Genomic DNA, 18,955 nt, shown 5'->3' on the forward strand with positions numbered 1-18,955 from the left:
GGAACCGACTTGGAAGTTCAGCTGAGACGAGAACCCGCACTCTGTTGGCCACAGGTCAAGATGAGGCCAAGGTCCCCAAGGCAAACTCCAAGGCCCACTAGAGGAAGTGTCCGGAGCTGAAAAACCGCGACCCCTCCCTCACGCTGTTTAACAAGGTCCTGAAGCAAAGTTCTGCGCTGAAACTAGAATTTAATTCCTTCTGCTTCTAAAATTCTTGCCGATTGCCATGTGCCACAGGAGGTGGAGCTGTGACCCTAATGCGGTGAAGGACTTAATCAGTTTCACCCAGCTTGTTACAGGCACCGCGGGGGTGCTGGCCTGGGCCTCCCGCAGCTGGGCAGCAGTGCCCAGAACCTAGACGCTCGCCCCGCGCTGCAGGCTCTCTGGGTGCTCCCGAGGACGGGTGTGGCGACACGAACAGAACCGCAGTGGGCTGTGCTGTCTTCCTGGGGACCTGCGTCCCACGCGGGCTCCGGAGTGGTCCCCCGAGAGCTGTGCTCAGCAGCACAAATGGATCTCACGGATCTCGCAGAGAGTGAGCGATGCGTTTCCTTAAGAAATACATTTAATTCCAGGTGGTTAGTGAATGTGGGTGCGGGACACCCTGTGGAAGTTAAAGGATCCAGTCACAGAAGGAGCACTGGGCATAGCCTCAAACAGCCGAGGGCACAGTGGGCTCCACAGTTTACAAAAGTTATTTCATGTACAAAAGAAAATACAGATAATGTGCAAAAACCATTTTCACAGGTGCCAATTTATAAAATGAAGATGATAGAAAAATCCTTCATTCTTATTATTCCCTCAATTTCTTATATATCACAGTTCTATTTCCTAGCGTGTAATTTTAAAATTGAAAATCTGATTTATTTTTAACCTACAAAGAGTGTTTGTTTTAGTTTATAAAAAGGGAACTGTTTCATTATTGAAATCTTATGACTGAATCAGTTAATTTTATATTAAATTATAAGCAGACTATCTGAAGAACAAGGATATAGCAATCATATATACATATTTTTGAAATATTAGTTTGGTATTTAACATATTAACAGTTCAAAACAAGAGTCTGCTCTGGCTCCCTGCCTCCCGCCGGCCGCAGCGGCTTGTCTGCGACAGCAAACAGGACTCCTCAGGGCCCACGCAGGACAAACACAGGTCACCAAAGGGAAGGGCAAGCCAGTGGCAATTCTGACAGTTCTCGAGCTGAATGCGTGGTTGCAATTGTGCGCCCCACGCGGCAGCGGCCACAGCCCCATCACAGGCGGTGCGCCGAGTGGCGGGCTCATCTGCCAGCCTCGCTCCATCAGGAGGTCAGTACAGGTGTTGGTTTGTGGGTCAGTGGTTCAGCTTCTTGCATGTTATCTTGTGTCACAGGCCATCGGGGAGCAGAACACTAGGAACACCAGATCCTGGGTCCTCTGGGCATCTGTGGCTTAAAGAGTCCAGTGTTTTGGAAGCAGTGTTTTCCTGCATTGGCTTGGTCACTGCTGCATCATCCCCTGGACAATTTTTCCACCAGGATAATCCCGCGTGTCCCTACTCTGCCCGCACTGAGCCTGAGGTTCTCGTGTGCACCCGACGGCAGGCAGAGATTATGGAAGAACCTTTCGGCAGCACCAGATTGCTGAGCATCTCTAAGGTTAGGCATCAAGAGCAGGAGCCTCTGATGGGAAACCTATTCTGTGCGGAATAGAACAATCTTGGAGGGTTTTGATGTCTGAAAACGCTCCAAGGAAATGATGGCCTAGGAGAACAAATGGACCAAGCCTTCATGAAGAAGGACCCAGTGGGTGGTGGCCGCTTTCCCGGGGGACAGACGCCTGCTGGCTCAGGAAGCACTCTGCTGACCCCTAACCAGTGAGACCCGGTTAGGACAGTCTGTGAGAACCCACTCAGGCTAGGTGGACACAGCAATGCTGAAGGGGACTGGGTGAGCTGGCCAGGAGAGCCTCAGGCCCTGGCTCATGCCTCGAACCAGACAGGAAGCTGCCAGCCTCTCGAGGACTCATGCACTTCCCCTGGTTGGCAACATGAGTCTTTCCTCTCTGCTTGAGTGGGCAAGGGCATCAGGCGTCGGAGATACAGCTCTGGATCCGGTCCATCCACTGTTGGGCACTCTGTCCATCCTGGGCACAGAAGTTATACACACGTTTGCTGGTCTTGAGCTACAAAACCAAGTGAAGAGAAGCAGAGATGAAGCATGGCTGTTCCAAGGCTGTGGGCAAGTGAGCAAGTCCACCCCCGACTGTAAGTTTCTGTTCTGCCCCAGAGCCTCTGGATATTCCCTGCCCTACACTACCATACTGCCATTGTCTTTCTCGTCACCTGACTCTTCCAGTCTCCAGCTATAGGGGATGATGAGCATCCACACAGCAGATTAACATCTGCCAGAAGGTACTAGCAGAAAATGAGGAAACACTAGGACAACCTTACCGGACACCCTCCAGGGCCTTCCTTGACTGAGGGGGAGGGTCAGGAAACCCGGAGCCTCTGGCCTTCACCACGTACTGCAGCACTGGGTGCAGGTGCCAAGGAAGGCCTTTGCTCCTCGGAGACGCCCGGGACTCAGCCACACTGTGATACAGTTGGCTTTTGTGTCCCTCTCCCATTCCTTTCTCTGGTCAGTCTCCAGTTGGGGCCACCCTGGAGACCCAGAGTTAGGGACGCAGCTTCTTGGCCCGAGTCAGGCCCTGGAGTATGACCTCTGCCCTTTATGAGGCACTGCTTGGCTCCGGGGACGAGATAAGTCCCTTACCACAAAATGCCCAAGGCCCACTTAACAGTTGTGAAGATGCTGGGTAGACAGCCACATGTGTGACCAGGACTGTCGAGCGTGAAGACACCGGTAACAGGAAGTGGCGTCTGTTCTGGACAGCAGTGGGTGACTGAAATAGCTAACTATATTTAACAGGAGTTCATCTGCTTTCACAGGGCACTGGGCAGGTTTTGAAGGGGCCCTTTGTGCAAAGCAATGTGCAGCCTTTGGAGACACCCAGACAGCTGGGAGAGGTCAGGCTGGGGACCAGAATGCTGAGTTCAAGTTCTGCAGCAATCCCCACATCAGGGGTCTGTGACCCGTGTACAGTCACCACCACTGCTCTGAGGCCCCATAACTCTCGGCAGGAGACGGATGATAAGGATCATGTGCAGACAGAGCCAGAAAGACAAGATCAACTTACATCAAAGAAAGCCTTGTCACTCGTGTGCTTTGGGGCTCCCATGCTGGGGCCTGCGGGGATGACCATTTCTACTTCAGCCAGGTCAATGTGGCCTTTGCAGCTGGTGTCCTCACCCGAGTCATAGTACCGCAGCTGGAACCAAGGGACGCAGATGGGATGTAAGGACACAGAAAGGGAAAACCGCTCGGCTTTTCAAACTGTCTGACACTTTCCTCTGTCTGTCTAAACAGTGCTGGGGAGAACAGACAAGAAATGAAGAACACTGGTTGCCTCCAGGAAAAAATATTAGGTGGCCAGGAGAAAGAAGAAATAAAGAACGTATTTTGAAATTTGAGCAAATAAGTGAATTTTATATTAAAAATAAAATTAAGCCCTGGCCGGTTTGGCTCAGAGGTTAGAGCATCGGCCCACAAACCAAAGAGTTGCGGGTTTGGTTCTGGTCAAGGGCACGTACCTTGGTTGCAATTTGTCCCCATTCCTGGGTGGGGTTGTGCAGGAGGCAGCCACTTGATGTGTTCCTTTCACATCGATGTTTCTATCTCTCTCTCTCTCTCCCTTTCACTCTATCTGAACAAAAGTGGAAAAATGTCCTTGAGTGAGGATAAAAAAAATAATAAATGAATAAAATCAATGTCAACTGACAACTGTAAAAACTATATATAACATATAAAAAGGGGTTAATGTTTAGAATATACAAAGAATTCCTAGAAATTGATAATAAAAAGATAAGCAACCTAGTAAAATAATGGTCAAAAGATCTCAAGCAAGTCACAAAAGAAACACAAAAGATTTTTCAATACCTGAAAAGATGAGCAACCCCACTGATCAAAGGAAATGAAATCAGTGAGATTTCACTTTCACTTATATTAAGAAATCCTAATATCAGGACGAATGTAAAGCACTACATACTCTTAGTGGGAATATAATTTAAGAGATTTTTGGAGAATAATTTGGTGATATCAACTAAAATTTAAAGTGTTTATGCTTACTGATACACTTTCCCACCTCTAGACATTATGCTATAGAAACATCCCCCAAGCACACTGAGACACACGTATAAAGAGGTTTCCTTTACTGTTTTTATCAGCTAAAAACTTAGAAGACGTATCTGTCTTTCGGGGGGTTGGCTAATTCACGGCAGCACAGCAATGACATGGACTATCACACAGCTTTTCAAAAGACACAGAGGTCTGCAGGAACTGGTAGGAAAATATGTTCGAACATATATAAAAAAACAAGTTGCCGATTAGTATGTATATATAAAATAAGTTTGAAAAACAGAATAAGTAGCATAACATTTGATTGAGTGGTTATTATGTACCAGGACAGTTCTGATTATTTGTATACAACTCACTTAACCTTCTTAGCAACTTAAACTATATATACATACATATGCATCTGTTCATATATGTATACAATTATTTAGAGAAGTATATACCAAATTGTTAACAGTAGTTATCTTTGGAGCTGGGGGCACAGGAGACTCTCCCATTTTTATGAGGTGTTTGAATTTAGCATAAACACCATATATTATATTTGGAATGAAAAAGAATTTCTTTTTAAATGAAAGCGGTGGCTGGTGAAAAGCCACAGCAAGATGCCTGGTGCCTCTATCACTGAGGTCCCGGCCTCAGACTCCTGTCTCTCCCTTCAGGCATGGTGTGAGTAGGGCTGAATGGGAAATCTGTATACCTGTCATGGTAAAGCAATCCAGGAGATTGGTAAGAACACAAATATAATTTGATGTAGTTGCAAATTACAGAAAAATTATGACATTCTCCTATGTTATATTTAGTGGTTCAATGGAATTTTTCTGCACAGTGTAGACTGATTTCAGAGACTGTTATTTTAAAGCACAGCCTCCTAAAAAGGGCTTGCATTGCGTATTTGAAGATAATTCTCTACATTCCTCCACAACACTCTGCGTAACCTTTAGAAACCTTGACAGACGAAACAGTGATGCCCACGTGACATCTTCCCCTGGAAGGAGTGTTCCAGATGTGGGCCCCTCCAGAGCACTGCAGAGGGTAACAGTTCTTGTCGCTCTCACAGGCTCCACTTCAGACAGGGACACGCGGAGAATCTGCCTCAGGCTGAGTCAGTTCCCAGGCAGAGCAAGGCCTGCAGTTAGGACCCGGGGGCTGTGCGGCTCCCACCAGTGAGGGTGCAGAGGGACCGGGACTTTGGGTAGGGATCCCCTTGTCCTCAGGTCACTGGAGCCAAACGTATGGCACTAATATGCGTGGGTTTCTACAACAGGAGCTAAGAACCTAGCAATGGGCAAAGACTGCCCAGCATGGTCAGTGAGGTTGTCTAGTACTTGCCCACCGGCTTCCAGCTTTGGCTGGGCCCCTCCGCTTCTGCCTGTGTTGGGGCCCCTCCCCTGCTGCTGCCACCTTTAGGAATAATAATGCATCATTAGTACCATGTGCAGTGATGGCACAGGGAAGGTGTACGCTGCAGGGCTGAAGGCACTGTGCTGGGTGCTCACAGGCGCAGGCTCTGTGCGAAAAGCCTCCTCTCCTGGCTGGGTTTAGGGAAGGAGCCACCTGAGCATCAGAAAGCAGAGCTCTATTGCTCTGGGTGCTCTGGGCTCAACCGCCCGTCTCCACGGCACGCACCAGGCAGGCCGCGCCACGCACCAGGCCGCGCCACTGTGGCGCTTGCCCCGGAGGGCTGCTGCCCTCGCTCAGGGACATGTGGGTGGGAGGAGCCCCAGGCGGTGTGGAGAGGTCGCAGGGAGCACGTGAGGGATGATCCGTGTTCGGACAGCCACACCGCTGCGGGGCCCCGCGCTTATCAGAGTGATTTCTGTAGGCCGTGACAGCGTTACCTGATGTTTTGTTACATCCAAAACGAACCAACGGGGCTTCCAACCTTTCAGCAAAGCCCCTCTTTTGTAAAGTGTTCCTTCAAAGGACCTAGAAGAAATGACAACAGGGCAGTTAATTTTGATTTTTCATTTAAAAATTTTTGTAAAGGGATGTTTCCTGATTTCATTGATTACTTCTCTATTTCCCTTAAATGATAAAAACAAAAAAAAACAAAACAAAAAAAACACAACAAACCCATCAGAGTTCTCCCTAGAATTTTTCTCCTAGACCTCTGGGGCAGGACTACTGCTTTCTGCTGGACTGACCAAACTTGTGAGGCCTGGCACTCTGTGGCCACCTCTGGTGCCACGCTGGGACAGAGCATCCGCGGAAGAAAGCAGAGCAGGCCAAGGGGCAGCAGCCTGAGGACTGTGAGAACAGGCACGTCTTGGCCTTCCCAGTTTACGTGAGTCAATTCCCTTTGCGTGAGCTAGCACGAACCGGATTTCTGATGTTTGCCACTGAGAAAGTGCTGACTAACACAGAACCCCTCAAGATCTGGCAGACATGAGATAATAACCATCAGGACTCAACCATAAATAACTACAACCTCTTGGCATTATTCTAGCTGTAATTTTGATTTTTCCTCTTCAAAGAACCATATAACGCACTTAAAATAGAAACAAAGAGAGACTCAAGTCCCTTTGAAGGCTGCCCTGCCCTGGTCTAGCATAGCGCGGGGCCTGTGGTGCAGCAGAGGCAGGATGGGAGCGTCTTCCCAGCCCTCCCGGCGGCGCACGCGCGGACCTGTTTTCATCATTCCTGGACGTGTACTGGCTGTACAGGGTGGCGGCTCTGCGGTCCACGCCATTGGACGGGGGGATGCTGGCGTTCTGCTCCCCCCCAGCGCTGCCATCTGGGAGGTGCAGCACAGACCTCTTCTGATAGGAAGGGAGGTTGGTAGACACAATTCCTGGGGAGCCTGAAGGGTGTCTCTGGGGCTGAAAAAGAAAGGACAGGAAGGAGCTAGGAAAGCTCTAAGAGGAAAAAAACGGAACCAATAAACAAAATTTATTGAGTTGTTTATAATAGTAGACACTGAAAACAAGCTAAATGTCTATCATTAGGGGACTGGTTAAAAAACATGTATTTCCATACAGTGGAATTCTAGACAGCCTTTAAAGTTGCTGCTGGTTTATACACAGTGACAAATGGAAGGATATGCATGCTACATATTAAGTAAAAAGGAAAGCAGGTTTTAAAATACTACATGTAATAAATCCCTTTTACATGTGTGTTTAGAATAAAGTCAAGTTTGGTTTATTTCTATGTTTTAAATTGTGGGTGATTTTTATCTTCTATTTTATACCTTTCTGTATATTATTTTATTTATTGATTTTTTTTTTTTTTAACAGAGAGGAAGGGAGAGAGAGAAACATCGATGTGAAAGAGAAACATAGACTGGCTGCCTCCTGCACGCCCACTACTGGGGATTGAGCCTACAATCTGGGCATGTGCCCTGACTGGGAATTGAACTGGGACCTCTCAGTCAATGGGTAATGCTCAATCCACTGAGCCACACTGGCCAGGCTGTATTATCTTATTTAAAAGAATAAATAGCCCAGTCGGTGTGGCTCAATGGTTGAGCATCGACCAATGCACCAAGAGGTTGCTGGTTCGATTCCTGGTCAGGGCACATGTCCAGATTGTAGGCCAAATCCCCCTGGGGGTGGGGCATGCAGGAGGTGGCCAATCAGTGTTCTCTCTTGTCAATATTTCTATCTCTCTCTCCCTCTCCTTTCCTCTCTCTAAAATCAATAAAGAAAAAAAAGAATAAATATAACTCACTTCCATACTCCATGATCAGCAAAAAAAGACAATTAAAAACTGTATTTTTGCCCCGAGACAAAAAGAAGTAAGACATCCCACCTGCGGCCTGTCTGACACAGCTCCTGAACTGCCATTTGAAGGCAAGAGACAGTGCCCGGAGGACCCCTTCTCAATCACTCTGAGGCCTTCTTCTACCCTCCATTCTCCTTGACCCCTGTGACTTCTGACCCTGCTCACCTCTCCTTCTCCCCCAAGTGCTCTTCAGAACTCTGTCCCAACTCTCCCGCTGCCTGGGGGCCAGTCCGACGTGGGCGTGACTGGCGGCTGCACCAACTAGCTGTGTGACCCGATCCTGTTCCTCCCTAAGGGTAACAGGAGGCTAGTGTGGATGGTGCTTAGCACAGGCCCCTGTACATAGTATGTGCTTGATAAAAGTTTCTTAAGTCAGAAACAGAAAATAGGGTGTGAGAAGCAGAGTATTTGGTTTTAAAATATTTTTATGATAAATGTTTCTTAAGTCAGAAACAGCAAAGGGGTGTGAACAACAGAAACCAGCATATTTTGTCTCTTAAAGTACTTATTTTCTCTGGTCATTTCTCTGGAGTGCATGATCTTGGCATCCCCTCCTCCCCCCGGTGGTGGAAGATCAGATGAAACCACAGAGGCTCTGAGATAGAAAGAACCCAGTAATTTCCCGTGGACACGGGGCCCTGAAACATAAGTATTATGTCACTGCGGTCAAGTGAGACACTCAGGAAGTATTCAGTCATTGGAACTTTCTGCCCTGGAACCCCAGGGCATGACCCCTCCCTCTCCACCCTTCCCGGGGTTACCTGTGGCAGCAGGCCCCATGACCTAGCTCCCTCAGAAAGCTCAGAAGCAGCTCCTCAAAGGGCTCTGCCAACTCACGCGGTCTGCTCCGGGCTCTTCTTTAAGGTCCACAGTTACCCTTTCCCACAGCTGCTGCCACTTTTCAGGGGTTTGGTTCAGTTTATGCTCCAATCTTTCAATTTCCTGCAAAGCAATTAAAAGGGGTTTTCTGACAGATCAGTTTTCACAGAAATCAGGATGTGCCCGAAGCCAGAGGGACAGAGTGGCCTCGGGGCAGCTCCCGGCGAGTGAACAGGCCTCGAGGCCCGGGGCCAGGAGCAGGGGTGGGGCTCCAGCTGCTGCTGCGCTGAGGCAGGGCGACCCACGGGACCGTGGCCAGGGCGTGTACATAGCATGGCTTCCATGGAGGAGCAGTATGCATCCCAAATGCCCTTGGCCAGCCTGTAGGAAACCTGGTGGCCACAGCAAAAGGTCAAGCACTGGGCCAGTGTCCAAACCCAATAACTGAGGTAGGTGAGAAGCCTGTCCTTGACAGAGGAACCCCTCAGCCCTGGTGATTCAAACCAGATGTGGAAAGGACGAATCGCGACTCCTCGGAGTGGAGCGGAGCGGAGCGGAGCGTCCTCGGGACAGGGAGCAGGCGGCACCACAGCGCCTCTCACAGAGCCTTCCGAGGCCGCTCCTCCCGTCAGGAAACGACGGGACTCTCCAGGAACTGTCTGGCCCCGGCCTTTTCTCGGGGCTGCTGCTCTCATCAGGGTGGCCACTGCCAGGATGGTTTCATTCCAGAATACTCCTTGTAGAAGACGGTTGGCAGTACTCCCATCAGGCCATCAGCAACCCACACTTCTGCCCAGAGGGAGCAAAGCACCCACAGAAGCCATGACCCGGGCCTGACTCAGGCTGCCCGGGCAGCTGAAACAGCTGGGAAGCCGCAAATGGCCCTGTCTGCTTGATTGCTTCCTTGAAATGTTAGAAAACTCCTTTTTATTGAGACTCTTTTCCAGCAGCTGAGCCTGGACCCCACTGGTGCTCGGGGAGCAATCTGGTGTCCTCAGCCTCCTGGAGCGCCACCTCGACCGGAGTGAGGACAGCTGTGCCCAGAAGCTGTGAGCCAGTCAGTCCTCACCTGGCCTGGTTCCCGAGGCCTCTTGTGCCTCCGCAGCACCCCAGGTGTGTGTCTCACACTGCTGACTTACACTGAAGAGGCTGGTCAGAGCGTCGGGCTGTGCACAGCCGACGTCATCATAGCACGGCCACACTGTTCTCCTCTGGCTCTGCGGCCCAGCGTCCCCGGCCAGTTCCGAGTCCTCAGAGGGGAACTGCTTGGGGGTCAGCATCATCCAGTCATATGAAGGCCCCGTGGAAAGGGTCTCCTCTATGTAGTAATCCCACGTCTTGAGGCTGGAGACATTTACATTGGGCTTCAGGGCCTGTTTAGAGAAAATTCTGAAATATAGTTTCATCTTGAACCCAAGCTTACTTGCAGCCCAGCCCCTAAAATTTGCAGGGTCTGGGGCAAGAGTATGAATGGAGGTTCAAATACCACATTTCCAAATACTTGAATGTATATATTAAAATAAATAAAACATGTTCTACCCTCCTACCGTGACAAATGTAACCCCACAATGACCTGGAAGGCCAGGTTTGAATCCCGGACTCCTCTGATGTCTGCACTGGTCCCAGCTCCCAGTCCCTGGCCCGGCCTCCTAATCTTTCCATTAGCTCTGTCCTATATTCTGAGGGTCTTTTATGAACATGTGTGTATACCCCAGCCCAGCAGCTAAAATGTCCACTTCCTTGCCAAAAAGCTACGTTGTAGCTGCCCTTTGGGCTGAGGGTTACATGCACTGGTTTGGGGGAGACACTGGCAGAAGTGGGCTGGTGAATAACTGGAATTTGGGTAAGGAATTTTGAGGTACCACAGGGTGCTTCAGACGAAGGGGGACATCAAACTGTGTAGCCTTGGATTCTCGTACCTCTCACCCCATGAAGAGGGGCAGCTGGAGAACGGCCACCGTGGGGTCCTAACGCATGGGGCCAGGGCAGGGCCTTCTTGCCCCTCAGTAAGGTGCTATTGCTCACCGTCTGTCCCGTCTCAGAGCCTACTGCCAGAGCTGTGAAGGCAGAGTGCGGCTGCCCCTGGGAAGTCATCCTTGGCCCCAGACACTCCTGCTTCCCATAGGCTCTCCCACAGCCTGGGCACAAATGGACTTAGGGAACTCTTTTCCTAAGTACTTTAGATTTTTCAGTTTAGACAACCTGTTGAGGTTTCAAGTTTTGTTTGCTCCTTCTTCCTGGGGAAAGCTACTTGCTTTGATGTTCTTGAAGCTATCCCTTCCAGTTTTTGAAGGCCAGATCCTACTTTTTGTGGTCAAGAATTTGGTGAATGGTTTCCAGTCCCTCATAGCCCAAACCCAGTCTATCAAATTTCTGAATGGCTTCTGGTATGAAACTTAATCAAATGTTTATAAAAAGCCTACGCAGCGTGTGCACACTCAAAGTAAAGAAAACTGTAACACAAAATATTCAGAAAATGAAATATAAATGCTTTTTGTTACCTCAATTTCCACTGGTGAATATAAATAATTAAAGAAAATGGGACTCCTCTTATGCATTCTGTCAATACACTCCCAAATACAAATTCCCTTTTTGGCATGCTTATCTCCTTTATCATCAAAAAGAGTTCCTGTAAAGCCAAAGAAATTCAACAAAACTCAAATAAATTAACAGTTTGCCTAAAAGTATGATGCATGTAGCAGATGAAGTGGACTATTTCTCATGGCTCTAGAAACAGCAACGTATGCGCAGAAACTAGGAAATAACCGCAAAGCTATAGATAGGAATGAACTTCACAGTCATGTGAAAACAAATCCAATGGAAGGAAAAGAACTGATAAGGCTTCCCCAGCAGGACGTCATGACTTCCAATCTACATCCTATATCTGTATCGAGATTCCCAGAGGCCCACGCCAGGAGACATTCTACACATTTTTCAAGAGAAAATGGAAGGACTTAGAGTTGATGTGATGTAATTCAGTTAAAAACATAATTTTATGTTTCTTTTTAAAGTTGTTGGCTGTTTATTATGAAGCCATTTCAAGTGTCTTCTTGTTTAGTAGTTTATATATACTGCAAATCATGGTCACGGAGACTCTGGATGACAGAAGGGTGCGGTCTGTACTGTTGGGGACTTAAAAACAAAAGCTGAATGTAGCGGGGTCTCTCAGGGATTTTCTGACATTGTTTTTGTACCTTTCCACAGTTGGTCTGTTTCTCACATGAGCCCACTTTGTTTGGAATTGAGAGGAAGAGTTGGGTGAGGCAGGGGGTAGTTCTTTAAAAGGCCAGACGGGTGCCTCTCTTAGCAATGCTGTCTTGCTTTGAATGAAATGACTCAATCAAAAATCAAGAAGCATTTTGCCAGTTTATCATAAAAGAATGTCTTAACTCCAAGGCTGCACAAACTCCTGAGGGCCCTGCAAGACTAAATGATGTTTCCTTCTTTATCTCTGAACTGCAGAGTCCAGTGCAGGAATTCTCAACCTTGGCCATGTATTAATAACCAAGGGCTCTAAAAAGGTCCCAACGCCCAGGTCTCAGGCTCCCTGAGGACGGGCACCAGGTATTAGTTGTTTTAAAAGTTCTCCAGCCCTGGTCTGTGTGGCTCAGTTGGCTGGGCGTCATCCTGTGCACCAAAAGGTTACCGGTTTGATTCTGGGTTAGGGAACATGCCTGGGCTGTGGGCTGATCCCCAGTGGGGTGGGGGTGGGGTAGCGTGCAGGAGGCAACCGATTGATATTTCTCTCTCACATCAATGTTTCTTTCTCTCTCCCCCTTCCTCTCTCTCTAAAAATTAATTAAAAAAATAAAAAGTTCTCCATGTAATTCCAATGTCCAATATAACCAGCTCTATTTAATGCCTTCCCAACACATGAGTGATTGAGAAATTAAGGTTTCTGATTATGATGTATGGAATGACAATTCTGAGTCAGCAAAGGCCTGGAAGTATAAACAGGATGGGAAATGGTCTCACCAGTGCCGTCTCCCTTACCAAAAGTATGATATATCTTACTAGACAATTTTGTTTGTTTGTTTTTGTTAATCCTCACCCAAGGATATTTTTTCCATTGCTTTTTTCTTTTTTTTAAGAGTTAGTGGAAGGGGGTGGGAAGAGAGAAAGAGAAAGAGAGTGAGTAAGAAACACTGACGTCAGAGGGACGCATTGACTGGTTGCCTCCCACACAACCCCAACCAGGGTCAGGGATGAACGCAACCGAGGCATATGCCCTTGACTAGAATCGAACCTGACACTCATTGGTTCATGGGCCGATGCTCTAATCACTTAGCAAAACCTGCCAGGACTAGACAGTTTTTAAAAAATCCTCACCTAAGGATATCTTTTTATTAATTTTATAGACAGGAAGGGAGAGGGGGAGAGAGAGAGAGAGAGAAAGAAACACAGCTGTGAGAGAGAAACATTGATCAGTTGCCTCCTGTACACACCCCAACTAGGGACTGAACCCGCAACCTGTGCACGTGCCCTGACTGGGAATTGAACCTGAGACCTTTTGGTGCACAAGATGTTCCAACCAACTGAGCCACATTGGCCAGGTTACTAGATAAATTTAATAGTTTGCATTGGAAAGCAGTACTTTCTTCTTCTTCTTCTTTTTTTTTTTATCCTCACCTGAGGACATTTTCCCATTTTTTGTTCAGGTAGAGTGGGAGGGAGAGAGAGGAACAGAGAGAGAGAGAAATATCGATGTGAAAGGAATACATCGAGTGGCTGCCACCTGCACGACCGACCAGGGCCGGGGACAAACTGCAACCGAGGTACGTGCCCTTAGCGGGAACCAAACCCGGGTCTCTCTGGACCGCAGGCCGACGCTCTAACCTCTGAGCCAAACCGGCCAGGGCAGTACTTTCTTCTTTCATATTTTATTTATTTATCTTTAAATAGGTTTTTATTGATTTTTTTAGAGAGAGGAAGGGAGAAAGGGGGAGAGAGGGGGAGTGAGGGGGGAGAGAGAGAGAGAGAAAGAGAGAGAGAGAGAGAGAGAGAGAGAGAGAGAGAGAGAGAGATCGGCTGCCTCCTGCACACCCCCTACTGGGGATCGAGCCTGTAACCCAGGCATGTGCCCTGACTAGAAATGGATCCGGGACCACTCAAGTCCATGGGATGATACTCAATCCACTGAGCCACACTGGCTTGGCCTGCTTTCACATTTTAAATTGAGAATATCACTAAATATTTACAGCCACTATATATTATGAATATACAGGTACATGTAATATTCTGAAAATTGCTGATTTTTAAAATTTGCTTGTTTTCTTAATTATGGGTGTTCTCCCTTCCCCTCTCCCTACAAAAGAAAGAATGTAAAATACCCTTGCAGAATGTTTTCACAGAGGTTGATTGATTTTCAGCATCCACTCTTTACAACTATTGGCTGCTGTTAAAAATTATAATAATAGCCCTGGCCGGTTTGGCTCAGCGGTTAGAGCGTTGGCCTGCGGTCCTGAGAGACCCGGGTTCGGTTCCCGCTAAGGGCATGTACCTCGGTTGCAGTTTGTCCCCGGCCCTGGTTGGTCGTGCGGGTGGCAGCCACTCGATGTGTCCCTTTCACATCGATGTTTCTCTCTCTTCCTCTCTCTCCCTCCCACTCTGTCTGTACAAAAAAAAAAAATGGAAAAATGTCCTCGGGTGAGGATAAAAAAAAAAAAAAAAAAAAAATTATAATAATAAATAATGATGGTATGCCTACAATTTATTGAGTGCATACTATGTGCTAGCAATTGTGCTAAGAAGTTTACAAATATTTCTGACTATGATTATCATGGCTCAAAGGGCCATTTTTTTTTCTTTATTGATTTTAGAGAGAGAGGGAGACAGAAATAGAAACATCGATGAGAGAGAACATCGATTGGCTGCCTCCTGCATGCCCCCCCAGGGCATGTGCCCTGACCAGGAATCGAACTGGTGACCCCCTGGTGTATAGGTCAACACTCAACCACTGAGCCACACTGGCTGGGCTCAAAGGGTCATTTTGATGAGGAAACTGAAGAAACTCAGGAGGTACTTGTCCAAAGTACTCAGTTGATGCTGGAATTGAACCCAGGTCTGTTTGCTCCAGAGCCCATGGCCTTCACTGCTACTCAAACTGCCTCCAAGGGCAGGCACGTCCTACCAGAGCGTGCCAGGGGTGGAGTCAGATGTTTCCCCTCAAACAGTGACACCATGAGATATTAATATAGTAAAGCAGACTGAACTGTTCAAAGGTGCTACGGGGACACCCACCTGCAGTGCCGAGGAGCCGACACCGCCCATCTCAGAGTCTCGGCACATGTTCTCATCCACTCTGCCCTCGTGGTTCAGGCTAAAGCCCTAGAATGGCCTTGCCATGCTTGTGGGTAGTTTATATAATTAGAGTTTTTAATAAAAAACACACAAAACTAACAAGAAAGATATATATATAAAAAAAGCATGCACACACATACCGTGCTCTAATCTTTCATAGTCTGAATCCAGGAGAAATGTTTTAAAGCGATTAGATACATAGTGGAAAGCCAAGAACTTTAAGTAATAGAGATTGAATTCAAACTCGGTTGGATACTGGTTGTGAACCTGAAACACACAAGGCAAATAAAAGATAAGAGTCAAACCTCCCAAAATTGGATGCCATGCTACTGAACGCTGTCCTGAGATACCCAGGAGACCACGTGGTCACTTAACTGAATCCCTACCATGAGCGAGGTGGAAGGGGGCCCTTCCAGCCCCTGGTATGTGCCAGACACTAGGCCCGAGGTTGCGAGAAACATAATCTCATTTGATCTCCATAACAACAATGCAGGACAGGCACTACTTTTTCTGACTTTACTGAGATATAACTGACATACAACACTGTATGTAAATTGAAGGTGTAAAGATGATAATTTGATATACATGTCTATTGTGAAATGATGACCACAAGAGGGTTATAGTTAGCCCCTCCATCACCTCACGTAACAATAATTATTTTTTAGGGGTGAGAACATTTGTCTTCCCTCTTAGAAACTTTCAAGGAATACAGTATTGTTAACGATAGTCATTGTGCTGCACGCTGGCTCTCCAGGACCTCTTATAACTGGAAGTTTTTACCCCTTGACCAACATCTCCTTATGCCCCTTACCCCCAGATCCTGGCAGCTACCATTCGGCCCTGTTCCAAAGTGTCTGGCTTTTTCAGATTTCACATACAAGTGAGATCATACAGTATTCATCTTTCTGTGACTTATTTCGTTTAACTAATGTCCTTAAATTGTTGCAAATGGAGACATTTCCTTATTTCCTCCTGGCTGAGTAACATTTCACTGTTTACATATGTAACCTTTTCTTACCCATCATCCATAGATGGACACTTAGGCTGTTTCCATATCTTGGCTTTTGTGAAAACTGCAGTGAACATGGGGCACAAGTATCTCTTTGAGAGCGTGATTTCATTCCCTCAAATATATATCCAGGAGCGGGATTGCTGGATCATATAGTCACTTCCAGTTTTTTGAGAAACCACCATACTGTTTCCAATTTATATCCCACTATTTATATCCCTTTTCTCCACACCGTCACCAACAATTGTTACCTCTTGTCATTTTTTTTTTTTATCCTCACCCAAGGACATTTTTGCATTTATCTTCAGATAGGGAGGGAAAGAGGGAGGAAGAGAGAGAGAAACATCGATGTGAGAGAGACACAGCGACTGGCTGCCACCCACCCGACTCCAACCAGGGCCGGGAACAAACTGCAACTGAGGTATGTGCTCTTAGCGGGAACTGAACCCGGACTCTCTGGTCTGTGGGCCGACGCTCTAACCACTGAGCCAAACTGGCCAGGGCTCCTCTTGTCATTTTTATAAAAGCTGTCCTAACAGGGATGGGGTAATATCTCCTTGTGGTTTTGATTTGCATTTCCCTGATGATTAGTGATGTTGAGCACCTTTTCACATATCTAGTGGCCATCTATATGTCTTCTTTGGAAAAATGTCTATTCGGATCCTCTGAAGATAGTAATTTTTATTCCCACTTTACAAACAAGGAAGCTGAGGATGAGAAAGATTAAGGAGTTTACCCAAGGTCATTCAGCAGTAACTGGTGAGCCCAATGTTAACCCTGGCTTGTTCGGCTCCAAGGGCTGGCCATTCACTACCTCTCGCTGTGCGAGGCACCTGACAGGCACGTGTGGTTAACAGCATGTCACACGACGGTAAAAACTGTACTGACAGAAGTCTGGCAGTGAAAGGTGAGAGGAGAGAAGGTCATTTAGAGAGACAGAAAGGGAGCTTTTCTGGACAAAAGAAATGTGTGCCTGTCCGAAGGCAACGTAGAAGGAGCCAATGCAGAGAGAACACATTGTAGAGAGAGTTGAGAGCTAAGAGAATAAGGCCCTGGGAAAGCAAAAATGAACAAGACTAGGGCCCAGAAATAGGGAACAAGCATGGGAATGAGGAGGGATAGAAAGAAGCGAAGATAAAATAGAAAGATACGTTCTGCCAAGGGAAGGGGGAGGAGCTCATGCCTTTGAACCTTTTCATCAGTGAGATCACTGGACACAGTCATAAAGATAAAGGGACGATAAAGGAGGGAGCAAGGCAGAGCTGGGACCTGTCCCGGACTGCAGCGACTTCAGGCAAGCTCCATGCAGACTCTGTGGAGCCAGCTCATGTTGGCAGAGGTAGGCTAGTGACCTGGTGACACTCCAATCCGCCCAGAAGTCTCACCTGTGTATTGTTCAAACAATTTCTCATGACCAGTTAGAGAATTTTGTTTACTTGAGATAAGTTCCCATCATTATTGTGCTTGCTTAAAAGCTGTTTTAAATGAACGCCAGGGACAGGCTGGCCAGGAGCCGGCTTTCTCTCCAAGTTTAACTTGGTATGTGGACCCACACTCGGTCAGCCAAAGTGAGCAGGTTTGTAATATGCGGATTGCCCAATGGATCGGTGGGAATTTAAAGGCATAATCCAGGTATCATTGATTTATCACAAAGGCAGAAACCTAGTTTTCTGTGATTAAATGTTTTTTCTTTCTCCAACACTTTTTTATTGAAGTGAAATTTTAACTGGTAAGTGATACAAAATGAAATGGACTTTAGGAAGACTGAAGAAGGTCTTACTCTTATGCAAAGGAGCTGCTTTCCTGACTTGAGCTGCTACCCTTCCTGGTGCATCAGGCTCCACGGGACAGGGCAGCTTCCCACGGGACAGCTGTGACACGGCTCTGAAGAGCTCACAGAATGCCACTGTCCAGGCTTTTTAGAACTGTAAGCATATGCATTATGTATATGCATTTTCTCATCAGTGTAAGTGAAAGAAATAGACAACATGGGTTTCCTGTGATTATGTTATGTGAGGAATTAATTATAAAGTTTCAGCATATTTGAAGAGCTTACAGCTATAATTAAATAAAACATAAGTTAATCTCATACATATTTAATGTCAACAGTTATTCTGCAGCATTATAATTGGGCATAAATATAAGTTCATGTTAAGTGGTTATTATAATTAGTAATACTTTCTTCCAATTCTAAAATGGAAAATACAATTTTTAAAAATAGCTTTCTTTCGTTGCTTTGTTAGCCCTCTGCGTCTTTGGCTCAAATATCAACCATGCTCTCTAGAACAATGATCCTCTTTCAGACACTTGTCCCTGTGGGTACAAATGCACACAGAAGACATGGCCCTGGTGTGACGCTCCACTGGGCCTGGTTCTCAGGGGTTCCTGGCTCCTTTCTGAAGCACTGTGCAGATCTGAAGTTTCCCACACTTTCCCTCGTGACCTGTCCTTTAAGGCTATGCGAAGATCTCTAGTCTGAGCTCCTGGTTAGAAAGCAATAGCGCCACTCCAAGGGACCAGCACACACGTAACGGAGAGGGGGTGGCAGGACGAGAAAGGGACAGGCCCAGGAAGATAGAACTTTGTTCCCTACCATCTTGAGTCTCAGGGAACAGAAATCTGCAATGTGCTTAGGCAGGGTGAGCTCCAAGAACAACCCTGCCCCAACAGCCCTTGAAATAAACCTCAGGAGTCATAGGCCAGCCCCCTGGCTCACTGCTTCTGGGAGAAGAGTTCAGAGTATTTCCACTAATCCAGTCCACAGCAGACCCTAAAAACACGTTTAAAAACTTTTATTAAACAAAGCCCCAGAATAACAAAACATTTCTCTAACAACCATTCGCCACAGAAACCACTTGCCTTACACATATCTGTATCTTTCCTTGACTATTCTGACATTTAATATATAGAAGAATATAATTTTTAAGATCCACTTC

The 18,955-nt window shown here is 46.9% G+C and overlaps 1 protein-coding gene across 2 annotated transcripts in view; it reads right to left on the reverse strand.

Annotated features, from left to right (window-relative positions):
* Positions 1-578: 578 nt before the first annotated feature.
* Positions 579-18,955, reverse strand: part of SBF2 (SET binding factor 2) — a 417,243-nt gene continuing 398,866 nt past the window's right edge. For both annotated transcript variants that reach the window (XM_036258297.1, XM_036258299.1), the window contains 8 exons: positions 15,151-15,277; positions 11,212-11,339; positions 9,850-10,083; positions 8,729-8,833; positions 6,797-6,990; positions 6,010-6,097; positions 3,177-3,308; positions 579-2,162 (listed from right to left, as the gene is read on the reverse strand). In XM_036258297.1, coding sequence (XP_036114190.1) covers positions 2,064-2,162; positions 3,177-3,308; positions 6,010-6,097; positions 6,797-6,990; positions 8,729-8,833; positions 9,850-10,083; positions 11,212-11,339; positions 15,151-15,277 — 1,107 coding nt within the window. In that variant the 3' untranslated portion in view covers positions 579-2,063. The remainder of the gene's footprint in view (positions 2,163-3,176; positions 3,309-6,009; positions 6,098-6,796; positions 6,991-8,728; positions 8,834-9,849; positions 10,084-11,211; positions 11,340-15,150; positions 15,278-18,955) is intronic.

Source organism: Molossus molossus, unplaced genomic scaffold (assembly GCF_014108415.1).
Source record: "Molossus molossus isolate mMolMol1 unplaced genomic scaffold, mMolMol1.p scaffold_m16_p_13, whole genome shotgun sequence".
Taxonomy (NCBI): domain Eukaryota; kingdom Metazoa; phylum Chordata; class Mammalia; order Chiroptera; family Molossidae; genus Molossus; species Molossus molossus.